Source organism: Dasypus novemcinctus, chromosome 8 (assembly GCF_030445035.2).
Source record: "Dasypus novemcinctus isolate mDasNov1 chromosome 8, mDasNov1.1.hap2, whole genome shotgun sequence".
NCBI lineage: Eukaryota > Metazoa > Chordata > Mammalia > Cingulata > Dasypodidae > Dasypus > Dasypus novemcinctus.
Window position 1 is genome coordinate 82,571,136 of NC_080680.1, and position 17,930 is coordinate 82,589,065.

At 46.2% G+C, this 17,930-nt stretch overlaps 1 protein-coding gene across 3 annotated transcripts in view; it reads right to left on the bottom strand.

The window, feature by feature from the left end:
• The window catches only part of FBXO10 (F-box protein 10), an 85,375-nt gene that overhangs the window by 11,346 nt on the left and 56,099 nt on the right, over window positions 1–17,930 (bottom strand). For 2 of the 3 annotated variants that reach the window (XM_004457257.5, XM_004457255.3), the window contains 3 exons: window positions 15,577–16,407; window positions 6,868–7,017; window positions 4,670–4,806 (listed from right to left, as the gene is read on the bottom strand). In XM_004457257.5, coding sequence (XP_004457314.1) covers window positions 4,670–4,806; window positions 6,868–7,017; window positions 15,577–16,407 — 1,118 coding nt within the window. The remainder of the gene's footprint in view (window positions 1–4,669; window positions 4,807–6,867; window positions 7,018–15,576; window positions 16,408–17,930) is intronic. The other variant, XM_071216854.1, reaches the window with a different exon arrangement.

A 17,930-nucleotide genomic window follows, 5' to 3' on the forward strand; every position in this document is an offset into this window, starting at 1 on the left:
AGTATGAAAACATGTTCCTGCTCAGAGACACACACACACACACCTCTCACTGCCATGGAAAGCCTTGCAAATGATTTCCTCAAAACCACACAACTGAGTGTGTTAAAGGACATGCCCCTCTCTCCAGTCTTTCCACTTTGTCTTCACTACCCATAAAAACAGGCAGCCACACCAAGGTGTCAGCAGAACGGGGTCAGCTCTGGGGACAATGTTTGCTGTGACTTTTGCTAGCAGGTATGCTGTGCTCTCCTTCCCAGGAGAAGAGCATCGGCCCCCTCTCTCAGGGAGACCCTCCTACTTCCTACCATGTACCTGTGGATTTAGGTCCCAGTGTTCATCTGGCCCTTCAGAGCCTAATGCAGGGCCTGGCACCTCTGAGAACATCAATGATTAGGGATTGATGACTACGTTTTCCCATCTCCTAGGGCAGGGTCCAAATGCCTTACTTCCTTGGGGAAAAAAAACAACTTATGTTGATGCTGGGAAATCCAAATGTAAACTCCATTGACACCATGCATTTTGGAGTTGAACAGGTGAGAAGATCTGTTAAAAACTACTCCTATTGTTTCCCTCAGATGTGAAGAGGATGTGTTCTGGTAACAATTCCATCAGCTTGTTGTTACCGTGGGTTTCCAGAATTCACAGCTAGAAGCAGTCCCTAGACTAGGGCATGCCCCATCCATATTTCTGACAGCTGTGCCACAGGCAGCAAATGCATGCCCGGTGCCTTTTTAATACAAACCTCACTCATCTCCAGGAAGGATCCATGGCCACCTGGAGAAACATGCATGTGTGTGGACACAGGGCAGGGAGAATAAAGATCAAGAGGTATTAGATCATTCAGAAGAAGGGACAGATCACTGCACTGAGAACCAAGGATGGGATATTTTTTACAGCTGAGCACAGATTTAGGCCCACACTTCCTGGCAGCCAAAGTGAAAAGAGAAATACAAGAGGCGATAAAACTCTCACTGGCTACAAAACATACTCTGGTTTGCCTCATCCAGGCCAATCCAGAGATCTCAAAACCCATTCTGTATGCCACCCCCAGACTCCTACTGCCCATCACAAAGAAACACGCAGGAAAACAGTAGCACAACACAGTCTTTCAAGGCAACTGTGTTTTAAAAACCCCAGACACTGTTCCAATTACGCTATTCCTTGCTTAAAATCCTTTACTGGTTCCCTGGAACCTATAAGGTAGAGTTCAATTCTTAATTTTTTTTAGGAAGTACCAGGGATTGAACCCAGGACCTTGTACATGGGAAGCAGGCGCTCAACCACTGAGCTACATCCACTTCCCTAAAGTCCAAACTTCTTAGCTTGATGCTACTATAACAAATCACCAAAAATGTGCGACTTAAAACAATGTAAATGTATTATCTTCTAGTTCTGGAGGTCAGGACTTTGAAAAGGGTCTTATATACAGGGCTAAAACCAAGGTATCAGCAGACCTGCTGACCTGCATTCCTGCTGGAGTTTCTGGGGGAGAATCTATTCCTTGACTCTTTTAGCTCCTAGAGGCTGCCACATTCCTTGGGCTGTGGCCTCATCACTCCCGCCTCTGCTTCCATCACTGTGTTTCCTTCTGACTCTGACAGACCCGCTTCCCTCTTCTGAGGAATACTGTGTTCACAATGGGCCACATAGATAATCCAGGAAAATTTCTCCTTCTCAAAGGCCTCAACACATATGCAAAGTCCCTTTTGCCATAGGATGTAACAGAGTCATGAGTTCCAGAGATTGAGATGCGGACACTCTGGGGAGCCATCACTCTGCCTGGTATACTTGGCATTCATGTTTTTTAAAGATTTATTATTTATTTCTCTCCCCTTCCCTGCGCCCCCTCAGTTGTCTGCTCTCTGTGTCCATTTGCTGTGTGTTCTTCTGTGCCTGCTTGTATTCTTGTTAGTGGCACCTTGAATCTGTGTCTCATTTTGTTGCGTCATCTTGCTGTGTCAGCTCTCTGTGTATGTGGCACCATTCCTGGGCAGGCTGCATTTTTTGCGCACTGGGCGGCTCTCCTTATGGGGTGTACTCCTTGCGCATGGGGCTCCCCTCCACAGGGGACACCCCTGAGTGGCACAGTGCTCCTTGCGCGCATCAACACTGCATGTGGGCCAGCTCATCACACAGGTCAGGAGGCCCTGGGTTTGAACCCTGGACCTCCCATGTGGTAAGCAGGTGCCCTATCTTTTGGGCCAAATCCGCTTCCCTCATGCTCCTTCTTGCTCCAATGCAAACCCACCTTTCTAGGCTGATCTTTTACTCTAGTGCCCAGACATACCACATATCCCATCATTTTCCCAGACATCCCCTGAATTTCACTGTCTCTGGGCCCAGAATCCTTTTCCCTGGCAATAAATTCCTCCTTACTCCTCAAGCACAACTCAGATGTCTTCTCCCCGTGTGCCCTACCCTGACATGATGCTCAGATGAACCCGTGGCTGAGCTCCTTTGCAGTCTGTATGAAGACAAAGTCAAGCACTCGTCTTGGTGACTCTTTCATTGCGCTTATCTGTGTATGTGTCTACAACCAGCAGGAGAACGTAAACTCCATGCAGCAGGGACTGTCCTTATGTACTTTTTTTTTTTTTTTTACAATTTCTTTGTTCATTTGGATTATGAATTCTTCAAATGTTAAATTTCACACAGGCATATAGCTATGATACAGTGGTCTTCTTAGAAAAAGATGCAATTTCAAATCACATACTTCCCAGATATAACATTAGGAGCAGAGTTCAACCTTCCTAATGTGATAACATAACATAAAAGGAATAGTTCTCATCTGTCATATTACTACCTTGGAACCTCAGTAACCAAAGGCATACTTGGTCTGTAGCAAATTACTTCAAATTAACTAACAGCCTTCTTCAGAAAAAGGAGATTCTTTTTGATCGTGACAAAAGTAAATTGACATCTGAACTGAGAAATATACTTAACAATTAGAACTTAAATTTACTCATTAAGAAAAAAAGTTTAGACATTGACAAGAGTTAGTTAACCCTAAGGAACCAGTTTAGCTTCAAGGAAGATTTAGTATGATTTAGAGGTCATTTAATTTGGTGCTTTGTCACAACTTGACTGCTGCTTCTTTCCTTGCTGTCTTGACATTAAGCCACGGGGCCAATTCTATTTTCAGTAAATGTTTGAGAGGTTTTTACTTAATAACAATCTCAGCACTTACAGTGACAAGAGAGAGCTTTTACAATTAAGTCTTCTAATACTGCCTTCACAATGTGGAAATTGTGCTACCTCCACCAAAAGAGGGCCCTGTCTACTCAAATATTTTAGTACTTCACCCCAGGACAAACACGTTTGCATTTGGATTCAGATTGCTCTTGACCACAAAATCTTCCAGAGAAGAGCCATCACTGATAACAAGGTTGTTAAACTGGTCCTGGATTTGGTCCATAGTTTGTGGGAGATCTCGAGCTGGAATAAACCATTCATGTTCTTCTTCCTCTTCCAGCATTTCTTGGAAACAGCGTTCAATAAATTCTTCTTCCCATAACTCCTCTTCTATTTGTCTGTTGAATTCTTCTTCATTTTCCATCCGCATGTCCTCTGCAAATGGATTGTCATCTTCATGAGAAGGACCATTAATAATCACATCTTCATTGATGATGCTTGGGCTAGTACTGCTGCGACTTGGATCTTTCATGGTTGGCGTTACTTGTAGTTTTTAACCCAGTGCACGGCAGCGGGGACAGCAGCCAACGAATCCAGTCGGCCTCCACGGATCTCCACAGGCAGCGCCGCTCCCCGGCTCGACGTGCGCTTCGCCCGCCGCCTCCCTTCTCCCCTTACGTACTTTTTATATCCCTTCTCCTTACCTAGGGTAAGTGCTTAGATGTACCTTAAATAAATCACACACACGTACAGACACATACTCTTACCTTAGGGCAATAATGCCAGAGACGGTGGTGTCAGACTTTCCTCAAGCCACAGACTGCCCTGAATCTGCTGTGCTCTGCTGCCTTTGCTCATGCGGTTTCCTTTCTAGGAACGCCCGCTCCCTCCTCCACAAGAATCCAAGTTCTACACATGTCTCAAGGTCCAACTCAAATGCCACCTCCTAAATGAGGCCTTCCCTCAGCCTCTGAGTCAGAATGATTCTCTCCCTTCTCTTCTTCCCTTGGTGCCTTTTGATAGCATTTGCCAGAGTCTGGCCCGTCCTAAAGGGCCTCAGCACTGCCACTGCCCCTGCCCATCACTAACTGACCATGGCACACCTGTGTGCCGTGGTCAGGTGTAGCCTCAGGAACTTAACACAGCTTTCCAGGTACCACTACTAACTGCCCCGAGTTGTCAGGTGAGCTGAAATCTCTCCGCCATCTGTCTTAACAGTTAGCTGTGCATACACATGCTCCTGGTTGCGCCTCTCGGGAGCAAGGTCTGCCCTCGTTTACCGTGGTTGTCCTGTTACGAGTGCTCAGTAAGGTGTGCTGAACAGAACGCCGCCTGCACATAGCTACCTGGGGGGCACGGGAACACGGAAGCGGTTGTGCTATGATGGCGGGAAGGCAGGGGAAGTCTCTGCTGGAGCATGGACAGTAGCTTTAGGAAACAGAATGTTTTCAAATGGAGGAAAGAAAGGGAGAAGAGAGAGTCAAGAAGAGGCTGTGGGAAGCGAGCCGGCCCGCGTGGAGGGCAGAGCAGCACGTACCTCACGACTGGATTCCCGTGGTACAGGATGTAAACGCCAGCCTCCTTATTTGAAAAGATCTGATTGTTCCGGATGACGCCCTTCCCATTGCCAAGGACGACAATGCCCGAGCGGAGGCCGTGGTGGATCTGGTTACACTGCAGGCAAAGAGGAGACACCACGGGGGTGGGTCAGTTACGCCAGCGGGAAGAGCGTGTTCCCACGCTCCCACAGGCTGGGCCAGTCAGGGCAGACGGTGGAAAACAGCTCCCCTGGGAGATCCCACCCCCGCCGTCCCCAAGCAGGCGGCCATGCTGCTGCCCTGCCCTTCCTGACAGGCGGGCCCACTGAAGTACCTAGGGAGGGTGCGGTCCCCTTGGGATGTGGTGAGGCTGGGGGCTTCTGCACGTCTTCATCACGGCAGGCGACGCAAAGCCTCTGAGCCTCTAAGGAGCCCCCCAAACACGCCAGAGCCCCACCTCCCAGGGTGTAGGCAGCCCAGCTCCCAGGGTGTAGGCGGCCCAGCTCCCAGGGCAGGGCGGCAGCCCAGCACAAAAGGTGCCAGCCGAGTACTATCCAAAGGGGCCACGTCTCAGAGAAGGACAGGTGCTTCTAGCACTCACCTCTCATTCGGGGGAGGGTCTGTGGAGAGAGGCAGGCTCTGGGAAGCTCAGTTTCCCCACCGGGCATAAGGACATAGAGGGTGTCAAGCAGCAGGGATCCTACCAGGTTACTCATTTCTAACACCTCTTTGTACAAACGGAGAGCCAGGCCCGTGGTTATATAGTACGTTTGTGGCACGGCCAGATCTGAAATCTTGTTTTTCTGTCTCCCAGTCGAGTTGCTTTTACAGTAAATTATACTTTTCAGAGGATAAGAAGTTATAATAAAAATTATTTCACTCTTAATTTATAGCCCACTTAAACCAGGAAGTCAGCTTTATCTCTTCCAAAACGATTTCATGGAAACAAAGGTCTAGTTTGTTTTAAAGCATTTCTCGTTCTTACTCACTTCCCAGGTTTTCCCCTGCAGAGCTTGGCAGACTCGCCCCACAGAAGTCCCTTACAGGGCTGCGGAACTTGGAGAGAGAGGTGCAAGCAGTGATTCCCAACCACACCCTCTCCTAAAACCAGGACTGAGACGGAACACTCCCCTCCCCCCACCTGTTAGTCTGGCCTGTCCTTCTCTGCCCACCGGGGAGCAGACTCCTTTCACTGCTTTGGCAACCATGGCAGTGGGCCACTTTCCTAAGCCAAAACTGTGCGTCAATACCAGCTGCATGGCCGGAGCACAGTGAGGGGAGGGGGTCTGGCAAAGGAAAGTGGCCAGGCATGTCTTTTAAATAGAGTCAGGAACTTCCTTTCTCCACGTTTGCTACAACAGTCTAGGTATTACAGGTTCATACATCAGCCCTTGTCTCAGACTCCCTGGATTCGAATCCCAGCTCTGCTGTTTGTTAACTGTACGATTTGGGGCAAGATTTTTAGCCTCAGTTCCTTGACCTATAAAATGGAGATAATAATTATTCCTTACAGGGTGGTGTAAGGATTAAATGAGGATTAAAGTATTTAGGAGAGAATCTGGCATATAGCACATGCCACACATAAGGGTGGCTATTATTACTCTTTTTAAAATTCCCTCATGTTTCCCAGTGCTAGGACACCTCTCTCTTAGGGAGGCCAGAGTAGAAAGGGGCTGGTCTCTCAGGTCCTTCCTGCTACCAAAATTCCAGGATTTTCAGTGACTTTCACACTAGTATAAATTCAAACTCACTGCAGCCTCACAATATCTGTGAAACAAACTTTAGAGAGAATTAAATATCCTAAATATTATTTTTGTAGACAATACTGAACTAACTTGGCGTGTTGTTTTTTTAAACCCAAACATCTTTTAGGGCAGACATCTAGCCTTATTCTTACCAAACTCAAAGCCAAGCACAGCATATCAGGGCTAAGGAAGGGCCCTGTGAAAATTCCCTATCTGCTCCTCTACTGACGGGGAGACTGCAGGGAAGGGACTTAAGTAAATTCGCTACTCTTACTTGGAGAAAGCGAGAAACAGAATCACAAGACACAAAGAGAAAAGAGTAGGAACGACTAGCAAACAGGAACCAATGTAAATTCAAGATGGCAACATTTATTTTAAATAGCCTCCGAAAAAGGTTCTGAAAACCAAGAGCAACTCTGAAAAGGGAATAAAGCAAAGGCAGAGAAAAGTACCAGTATGAGCGGGTTGGACTTTTTCCGGATATCCACGCCAGCCTCCGCATTGTGGTAAATGTTGTTGCCAGCAATCAAGCCTCCGCCCTCCAAGCGAAGAAAGATGCCTGATGCTCTGCAGCGGTAAATGTCATTCCTGAGCATGATGATCTAAGCAGAAAAGAGAAAGATACTTATTTTCCTGCTGCAGTTTTTTTGTTTTTTTTTTCTAATCCACTTGGAGGAACACCTGTGTCTTTCCCTTACTGCCTGGTCTATGCTGTCCAAAGCACAGTCTAAAGGGAAATGGACTTGGCCCAATGGATAGGGCATCCACCTACCACATGGGAGGTCCGCGGTTCAAACCCCAGTCCTCCTTGACCCGTGTGGAGCTGGCCCATGTGCAGTGGTGATGCGCACAAGGAGTGCCCTGCCACGCAGGGGTGTCCCCCACGTAGGGGAAACCCACACACAAGGAATGCATCCCGTAAGGATAGCTGCCCAGTGCGACAGAAAGTCCAGTCTGCCCAGGAATGGCACCACACACACGGAGAGCTGACACAACAAGATGATGCAACAAAAAGAAACACAGATTCCCGTGCTGCTGATAAGGATGGATGCAGTCACAGAGGAACACACAGTAAATGGACACAGAGAGCAGACAACTGGGAGGGGGGAGGGGAAATAAATAATAAATCTTAAAAAAAAAACAAAAAAGCACAGTCTAAAGGAGCCCACAGTGCCAGCACAGCCTCTCCCATTTGTGGGCGCCTACAGACAGTGTGTCCCGTTCCTTCCCTCAGTTTGCCCTGCAGGCTCTTGTCCTGCCCCTGTCTTCTTCCATAAGCACCTTGTAAAGTCATGGAGAAATGAGTAGATGCAAATTCCCTTGTGTCTTTGGCTCTGAGGGCTTCTATATTCTCACACTAGTTCATACTATAGTAGTTCACACTTGGCCTTGAGCAATTTGTTTAAAAATTTAACTGAATTCTTCTTACTGGTTTGTCTGGCACCAGCACCTGTTCAGGAAAGCAAGTGCTTGTGTCTTCTCTCCTTGCAGTCAGTGTCCCTCACAGGGGAGGCCTGGGGGAAAGTACAGCAGCTACTGTGGGAGAGGCGTGGAGCCCCTCCTGGGTCTTTCTCCCCTAACTGTCCCGCAGCCTTAAGGAGCTGGGGGAAAGGGCAGCAAACCCTGTTGTTCTGAAAGCACATGTGAAGACCTAATGCAGGTGGGAAAAGGGAACAGGAAAAAAATCCTCTACCTCTGGGGGTGTGAGAGGAAACCACCTTGGGTCCAGACCATTTGAGTTCCCCTAGGGCTGGGGGTGGGGCAGGGCCACTGAAAAGGACCTACTCCCGAGACCCAGGGACACAAGACCTACCTAAGACTAAGGATGAACCAGGACAACAGAAACTCATCACATGACCACTGGGCTAACAAGCAGAGAAACAAATAATAGTAGTCTTCTGTGGGAGAGGGGTGAAAGCATGGAGAGAGGTCCCCTGCAGAATAGGTCCAAAAACTCCCTAGCAAGCCAGCACAAGGAAATGCTAGAGCAACTGAAGTCCGTGGTACATGAGGGTAATCATAGCCCCAATAAAACCCAAACATGCTCCATTCCTGGCTAGCTTGATTCAAACCACTTCCCAGCCTCCCTGCCACCAACTAAGGACTAGCAAAGAAATTATGCCCATTTCTATGCATAATACTATTGGATTTCATCTCCACTGTCTTACAGAAAATATATGATTTTCACCTAAAAAGTATCAGCTACATAACGAGGCAAGAAAACAGCACATTTTCAAGAGATAAAGTAACCAAAAGAACTAGATTAAGGCATGATCCAGATGTTGGAACTATCAGACAGGGAATTAAAGTAACTATAGTTATTACATAAAAAGCTCTAGTGGAAAATGTGGACAGTATGCATGAACAAATGGGGGCTTTCAGCAAGAGATGGAAGCCATAAAGAACTAAATGGATATGTTAGAAATAAAAAATCATGGTAATGGAGATGAGCATGCCTTCAATGCACTCAGCAGTAAATCTGATACCACTAAGGAAAGAATGAGTGAACTTGAAGATAGGTTAACAAAAATTTCCCAAACTGAAACACAAAGAGAAAAAAAAACACCAAGTGGGAAAATGGAACAAACAAAATAGAGCATCCAATTGTTGAGAGACAATATCAAATAGTAAACAAACATGTAACTGGAATAACCAGATGAGAACAAAGAAGAAATAAAGTGATAACAGACAAGAATTTTCCAAATTTCATGAAAGACACCAAACACCAAATAAAAGACATAAAAGAATCACAGAGATTACCAAGCAGGATAAATACCAAACAAAACAAAAAAATGCACCTAGATGGATAATATTCAAACTGATGAAACCAAAGATAAAGAGAAAACCTTAAAGGCAGTCAGAGGAAAAAAAGACACATTTCACTCAGAGGCATAAAAAGAATTATAGCAGATTCCTCTTCAGAAACCATGCAAGCCAGAAGACAATGGACTGACATCTTTAAAGTGCCAAATGACAAAAAAAATCATACACCCTGCAAAAATGTTTTTCAATTTCAAAGGGAAAAAAGGAAAAATGTAAAAGTTTTGACTGTTAGAAGATTTTGTTCACATATTTTTAAAAATGGGTGTTAATGTCTATTAAATCACCCTTCCACTTCCTTAGAGCTGATAATTCAATTGGCATAATCAGTGTTTGACTGATGTGGCCAATATGCTCTGTGGAGTTGGGATTCAAAGCAGTTGATCCCCAGGGTCAGAAAGCTGGTTGATCAGAGAGGGACTAATCAAAGAAGTAAATATATTAAGGAAAATGAGAGCCAAGTTTTTCACTGTTTCAGAAGAGAGTTACAAATATGCAAAGCTATAAAGGGGGAAAGGCTAGAATAAACCCTGTGGTGCTCCATTGGAATTGGAGGTGTCAGTATGAATGCATGGTTTTTACTTGTATAAATAGATATAGCAATAAATACAGATGAATGTGTGTGTCTAAACACACACATACTGCCTAGTTCTATCTGCTGAGGGGACCTAGGAGCACTGGCATACCACACCTAGCACTGGATATTGGTTTCTAAATATATTCTCCAGTAAAAGGAACCATGGTTCACTGGGGAAAACAGCTGATTCCAGGATCAGGGCAGGGAAAAGTATATATTAACCTATTATAGAACATCTTAATGTTCTAGAAAGCAAAAAAGTGCTCACAGAATAATGGGGACAAATCAAAAGACACAGGACTGGGGAGTGGATGTAGCTCAGTGGTCGAGCACCTGCTTCCCATGTACAAAGTCCTGGTTCCAATCCCCAGTACCTCAAAAAACAAACAAATCAGGAATCAGAGTGTTATGGGATTCCAATTAGACAAATCTGAGACAATTTGACCAACAAAATAATGTTAATAATGGTTTATAATCCATTGGGAAAAAAAATAGGAATCCATTAGTTCATACTTAAGTAAATGAATAAAACGGCAATAGAGAGGGATAAGGGAAAGCTCTACCTTACAACAGAATGCCGATTAATAAATGTACAAAGAATGATGGAATTAGAAAATTACCATTTGGCAACCAATAAAGTAACAACTGATTTCAGGCAAGACTATTCAATGGAGTTGTTAAAACTAGTGGATGAAAGGGTTGCAAGGAACAGGGTATTTACATAGTCTCAAAGTGTTTTCCCATAAAATACTTTTTAAATTTACTGTGGATAAACGTGGAAGATACCATCTTAGCCAACTGATTAATGTTAACATTGCCAATAAAAAAAGGACAAATCAATGTCATATATCTCCTGATATAATGCACTAAGAAGAACACACCACATCACTTTGATGGTATTCCTGCTCAAAATAAGTAACATCAATTTAATCATGATGAAACACTACAGAAATCCCAATCGAGGGACATTCTACAAGTAACCGGTCTGTACTCCTCAAATTACATCAAGGTCATGAAAATTGTGACAGCACTGAGGAACTGTTCCAGATTAAATGATACTAAGCAGACATGACAGATAAAAGCAATGGGTGATCCTGGACCTATAAAGGGCATTATTGGGACAACTGGCAGAATTTGAATCAGGTCTTTGGAATATTGATAGAGTAGTGTTGATATAGATAGATATAGTAGTGTTGTATCAATGTTAATTTCCTGCTTTTATTTAGGAATTTTTATTTAGGATTTTATTTTATTTAGGGGGTTAGGAGGTTTCCTTTGTTTTTAGGAGATAATACACTGAAGTACTAAGGTATAATAGGGTGTCATGTCTGCAACTTATTCTCAAACGGTTCAGAAAAAAAATGTATAAATATCTATGGAGAGAGAAGGCAAATGTAGAACATTATCAATTGAATCTAGGTGACTGGTGTATGGGAGTTCTTCGTACTATTCTTGCAGCTTTTCTGTAGATTTGTAATTATTTCAAAATAGTACATTAAAAATTGCTATGACCACATCACACTTACCAGGATAGTTATAATTTAAAAAAAGACACAAACATCAAGTGTTGGTGGGGATGTGAAGAACCCGGAACCCTCAAACACTGCTGGTGGGAATGTAATATGGTGCATGTGCTTTGGAAAACTGGCAGTTCTTCAAAAAAACTAAACACAGAGTTACCATGTGACCCAGCAATTCCAGTTCTAGGTATATACCCAAGGGAAATGAAAATATGTCCACACAAAAACCTGTATACAAATGTTCATTGCAGCAATATTATTAATAGTCCCAAAGTGAAAACAATTCAAATACTGAATAGATGGCTGGATAAACAAAATGTGATCTATCCATACAATGGAATATTAGCCATAAAAAGAAGTGAAGTGCTGGGACATGCTACGAGATGATGAACCTTGAAGACATCATCTTGAACGAAATTAGCCAGACACAAAAGGAAAAATATTATATGATTTCTCTTATATGAAGTACTTAGAATGAGCAAAGTCATAGTGACACAAAGCAGAAGACTGGTTATCAGATGGTGGGAATGGTAATAATAATGGGAATAATTTCAATCTCATGGCTTCTAATTAGTTATCCATATAAGCATTTTATATTTACATGATTGTATTAGTTGCCTGATTTTTTCAAAGAGACACAATTTACAGAACACTATAACCTGTTTCATGAATTATCACATGACTCATTAATGTGCAGAATTTGGCAGAATAATTAATACGCATGAAGAAAAGTCAGTTTCATATTTTAAGGAACAAACACACACACACATACAAACACACATACATAATTTTAGTAGGACTGCTTGGGGCCAGACAGATTTGCAGTTCTGAGAGCTGATGACTCTGAAAAGAAACACTGGGGGGGCAAGTAATAAAAAGTCAGCTATAACTGCATCTGGGAAAAAGAGTGGAATGTGAGTGAATTCTGATTCCAGAGGATGTGCAGTTTGGTATTTGAATGTCAAAGGACTATTAGACCTTTTCCATTCTTTGTCCAGTTAGCTAGGATGCCTGGAAAGAACTCTAAGCTAGGAGTTAGGAGAGCTGATTCCAAGTCCTTGCTGCTTGATGCTGCTATGTGACCTTGGGCCAGTCTCCTCTCCTGTCTGGGCCACAGTGTTTCAGTCTCAGAGCTGGAGGTCACCCTCTCTGGGGGGCCAGGCTGGGTTCTGGAGACAGGCTGCTTAGGTTTGGATAGAAGCTCCTATGACTTCCACCTGTGTGACTGTGGGCACGGTGCTTAATGTCTCTAGGACTCTGTTTCCGCTCTTGTAAAATGGAAATACTACCACCTACGGCATAGTGCTGCTGAGGATGAATGAGTTATTATGAATACAGTATTTAGGACAGTCGCCCGCTCTAGGTGAGGCAAGAGGTGAGAGCTATTGTCATCATCTGTAGAGGGAGGTGGGTAAACTCAGGGATGCTGAAGAGGCCTGAACATGGACAATGCTGTCTGGGATTCTGAGCCCATCTCCACGGCTCTTCTCCCCAACAGGCAGCTCTCTAGTTTTTGCTCCTTTGGCAAAGCACAGATCTCAGCAGCTTCTGGGGGCACAAAGCCCATGGAAGTGGGCTTCCCCAGAGGCTAGGGAGGGTATCACATCACCTGTGTCAGTGGTACTTTTCTTCTTAGAGCCTCAGCAACCAGGCTCCTGCTGCCAGCCTTCACCCCGCTGGGGAGGTCCCAGAAGGTGGAAACAGAGAATGTCCTGTGGCCACTGGGTCAGGGACCAGCTCAGCAGGCCCTGCACTCCCCCCACAGCATTGCATTAATGCACTTAGCATATAATGGTTCCTGCTGTTGGGTACTCAGGGCACCATGGAGCTTCTTTTAGTCAAAATCTCTACAACAGTTTTTCAGGCTCCCAGCTAGAGATAGACTCACTGGGGATTGTTGGCTGCACAATTCCTGCCAAAAGTCCCAGGAGGGCAAGTGATGTACAAGAGGGCTCTAACTAAAGCTATACAACTTTTTGCCTCCCAATGGCTGACACTGACTCCAGCTACCACAATGACAGCTCCCCGGTCTGCACATCTCTCTCCAAATGTCCAGACCCAGGAGCCAAGTACCTACCAGGCACCTCTGCCAAATGGCCCACAGAAGCAACCAATTCAAAGTGCCCGAAACTGAACACAGCATCTTTCTCCCCAGGCCCTGTTCTTCTGCCACGTTCCTCCTATGGCCCCGGCCACCAAGGCCAGAAACCTGGACCTCACATCACTATTCCCTTCCTAGGTCCTCCTTTCTGTCTCTTCAGACCATCCTGTCTGTCCTCTCCATCTCAGCTGCTGTCATCATCCACTGCTCCTCAATCACTTCATTCTCTACAAAGTTGGGAGAACGGGCTTTCCAAAATGCAGCTCTGACCACAATTCTCCTCTGCTTAAAATCTTTCAGCGGGTCCCTATTGCTCTCGAGGCAAACTCTGATCTCTTTGGCAAGACCTCTGCAGCCTTTGGGAACTGCCTTCAGCGACAACTTGGTCTCCTCTTGCCATCCTAACCCTCACTCCTCCTGTTTTGGCCATCCTGAGTTTCTCAGAACTCCTTCAAGGTGCTGCTGTCCTCTCTTACGCGTGGGCCTTCACACTTGCCTTCTTTGCCTCACATCTTCCTCTTGTCACCTCCTCCTCCTGCGCAGCTCAGCACAGGTACCATTCCTCTGGGAGACCTTCCCCGGTACCTCGAGGCTGGGTCTGGGGCCATCCATGGCTACGCATACCTCTACCAAAGCACCTCATGCTGGATGGTAAGGTAAGTATTTTTTTTTTTTTAAGTTACCATTTACTGAGCACTTACTATGCAGCAGGCACACTGCTGAGCACTTTATGCCTATGCCCGTCATCTATCCTCACCACACCTTGGGGACAGGTGGAATACCTGTTCCAAGGACAAGCAGTTAGCAAGGAGCAGAGGCAGAATGTGACTCAAAAGCCACCCTCTTTGTAACAATGCCAGGTCTGTCTGTTTCCCTGACAATGTTCCCCTTGAGGGGCTGGACCACATCCTGTCATTGTGAGCAAAACTATCACTTTTCCCTTCGAATAAGATTATCTTTTTACAGTACAGTCTTATAGGCCACCTAAAATCCTTTATAGAAGTGGGCTAGGTAAAATACAATTGAAATACCATTGCCAGCAATCATTCTAGAAGCTTTCTGAGACCTACAAGACCCACACGTGCCATTTATACAAGACTTTTCAGTTCACTAAGTGCTTCGGCAATTATTACTGTTAACACTGGACCCTCACATCCCCAACCCCGCTCCCCCTCTCCCCGCACTGAGAAAGGCAAGGCAGAAACACTCAGTCCATTTTACGAAAGAGGAGGGTAATGTTCCGTGAATTAGTGCAGAGGTGGGACTCAAACCCGGGAGCTACAGCATGCTTTCTTCTGAAAGGCCCATCTTTCCCGGCGGAAGACTTTCCTGTCATCAGTTGTTTACAGGATGGGAAAATTGTTCTCAGGTGCCCTAAGCGCCTGCACATGCAAGATCCTGATCCCATCCCTGGCTGGCTGGCTGGCTCTTGGTATAGTGTCTCAGAGAGGCTTTCCAGCCCTGGGCAAAATGGCTTCTGCTTACCTCCCAGTTCTGCTTTTCCAACCTCCCTCCACCCCACATGGTGGGAATCAGTCACTTGTCCCTTGAATGTGTCAAGGCTCTTACCCAGGCCCTAGTACCTGCTGCACCTGCTGCCTTCGAGGCTCCCATTCCACGCACCCCTTTCCAGCAGACATGCCCCATTTTCCCTGTCTACCTTCTCATCTTTTTTGGTTACAACATCATTTTCTCTGGGAAGCCTTGCCAAACACCTCACCCAGGTCTGGACTGAAGGCAGTGATCATGTTTCTCTGAGTTTTCTCTCCTTCAGGCTAAAAAAAGCCCTTGCTCCTTTTACTAGGACCTGAGAGGCAGTGTGGCAGAGGACTTGGGTTCTAGCCCCAGTGGAGACTCTAACTTGCTGGGAGACCCTAAGTCCCCTTCCTTCGCTGGGCCTGTTTCCTTTTCCGTGAAATGTGAAGAACAGTTTCTGTCCTGTCCAAATCAACCGATGGACACGAAGGGAAGTATGTGTTAGCAATCTTTAAAAAAAAAAAAAAGATGAACTAAAAAAATGGATAATAGCCCCATCAAACCCTTCCTGCACATGGCCACACGAGCCCTCTCACCACTCACAACTCACGTTCCCAGTACCCGGGAAGGTCTCGCGCGCCTGCAAAGGAAGCCCCTGTGACAGCACCTTGCTATTATGTATACATCGCACTGCATAGGTCAGGTTCCGGAAGACGTTTCCTTCCATCTTGGCTCGGCCATAGGAGCAGACGAAGACGCCTCCCTTGCCGTCCCGGAAGAGGCACTTGCGGATGAGGCAGCCCTGCACGGAGCTCGCCATCGCCATGGCCTCCTTGTCCTTCTGCAGCTCCTGCTGCAGGGAGTTCAGCACCAGGCAGCTGGGCAGCTGAATGGATGCTCCTGGCAGCGGCGGGCCCAGGAAGGAGCCCCCCAGGACAGGGCGCGGGCCCTGGACTTGGTAGGACAGTCTGTATGTGAGCTGGTCCTCGTCCTCCTCGCCACTGGGACTCAGGCCTCCGTCGCTGCTGTCTGGGGTCTGGGTCGCCCTTTCGCCATCGCTGCCCACCTCCGCCTCCTGTGAGCCAGCCCTGGAGCCTGGCCTTGGGGAGCTAGAGGCTGGGCTGGTGGGACTCTGGCTGCCCTCAATGACAATGTCACAGGTCCTTGGGCTCCAGGCCTGGTCCCTGCTCTCTAGGTCCAGAGACATGAAAGAGTCAGAGTCCTCTGCGGGAAGCAAACTGGGAGAGGACTTGATAAGGCCCAGCAGGTACTTGTAGGCCCAGTTCTTATCTGCAGAGGGATGGCCCTCCACAGTCACAGAATTGTTTTCACTGCCCACAAATTCACAGTTTTCCAGGACACACAGGGGCACGTTGTGCAGAAAAATATGGGTGTTTTTGAAGGTGCAAAACTTTACTTGGCAGGTGCCTGGGCCGTGGACCTGGATGTGCCCATTTTCAAAGTTGCAGTTGTCGAACTGGACGTGACCCGATATTGTCTGGGGAATGAAAAGGAGAAAATGGATATAGCAGGGATGAGATGTGTTTTGCTGGTCAGTACTCCAACTCCTCTTAAAGGAGGGCTACCCTGGGCAAGTGATTTCACTCCCTAAGTTCCAGTTTCTGCTAGTGAACCAAGTGCAGGGCAAGAAGTTGACACTCGATGAAAGTTAGCAATTATCACCTGGGGTCAGGGACACAGAGGCCAAGAGTCCTCAGCAGTCTGGGGTGCATGGGGGGCACATTCTGAGTGAATGAAAAGGTCATGTAAACAGGGTCTTGGGGACCCAGAGAGTAGGGGCTGGGAGACATGGGGGCACCTGGGACTGCAGCAGGCCCTGTCCCTTTCTACCTCTGAGCAGGCTCAGATTCCAGGTGCTTCTGGCCCCAGCTATGAGTGAGGTGGACTGGGCAACTCACAGGCAGGAGGGAGCCAGGTGTCCCCCCAGACAACACTGGCGACCAACTTCTTGAAAAGTTAGGCTGCTCCTGACCTCCTCTCCCCAGCCACAAGCATTTCCTTCTTCCTCTGAGATCTCCATTACTTGATTCCTTGCCCCTCACCTTCTGCCTGTCATCTGGGTATTACATTATTTGGCCTGTGAGGAACTTATAGGTAGACAGTGTCTTTGAGCCCACAGAACCTGGCAAGAGTCTGGCACAGCAACTGTTGCTGGGACTGGAATCAAGCACTCAGGTCAGGGAACTCCTGAGAGTCCAAGGCCACCGTAATGCCATCAAGCTGGCCCTAGCAGATGCTGCTGCTTCCAGCGGATTGGGCTTTCTGATATCTGGAGAGCTCTAAACCCCAGAGCATGGCTCATCCCAGACCCTCAGAGCTCTGGGCCTGACCAGAAGCCAAAGGTGGTGAGACCCAGTCACTCCATGGTCCTGAAAAAGAACTATTTCTAGATTTCACATCAAATAACATCACATGTGTTTGAGCCATAGAATGAGGCAGTGCCTCATAATCCCATTTAATAATCCAGCCATATCTACCCCTTGAACAATTTTTTAAATTCTTTAGCAGTGACTACCCTTGATAGCTTGTTCTAAAACTTAACTCCCTCATCCTAAATTCTTCTTTATGGCTATCTTAAAAATTTCTTGCTGCATTTTAGGTCTATTTTCTCTTGCTTGGTCCTCTCTGTAGATAAAAGCCATCTCTCTGGAGATGCGGAGCCATTGATAGGGTTCTCCTCAGAAGTCACTGCTGTGAAATCACTCTGATTTTTGCCTTTTTTCAAGCAAGGCCTTCCCAGTCGCCCATGTTTTCTCTAAAGACTTGCTAGTTTTCATTTCTTTAATAATTTTTGATTAAAAGACAGTCACGGTTTTTGTGTGATTTATGTATCTTTTAAAAAAAGATAATTCTTAAAAAAACCCCAGCAATCACAGACTGAACACTAATATATGTCAAACTCTAAGCTACACAGAGGTCTAAGGCCAGGCCCCATCCTTGAGGACCTGCAGCCGCACTGCTAGGGGAGAAGTAAGGGTTAGAATTAACACCTCTCTCTAA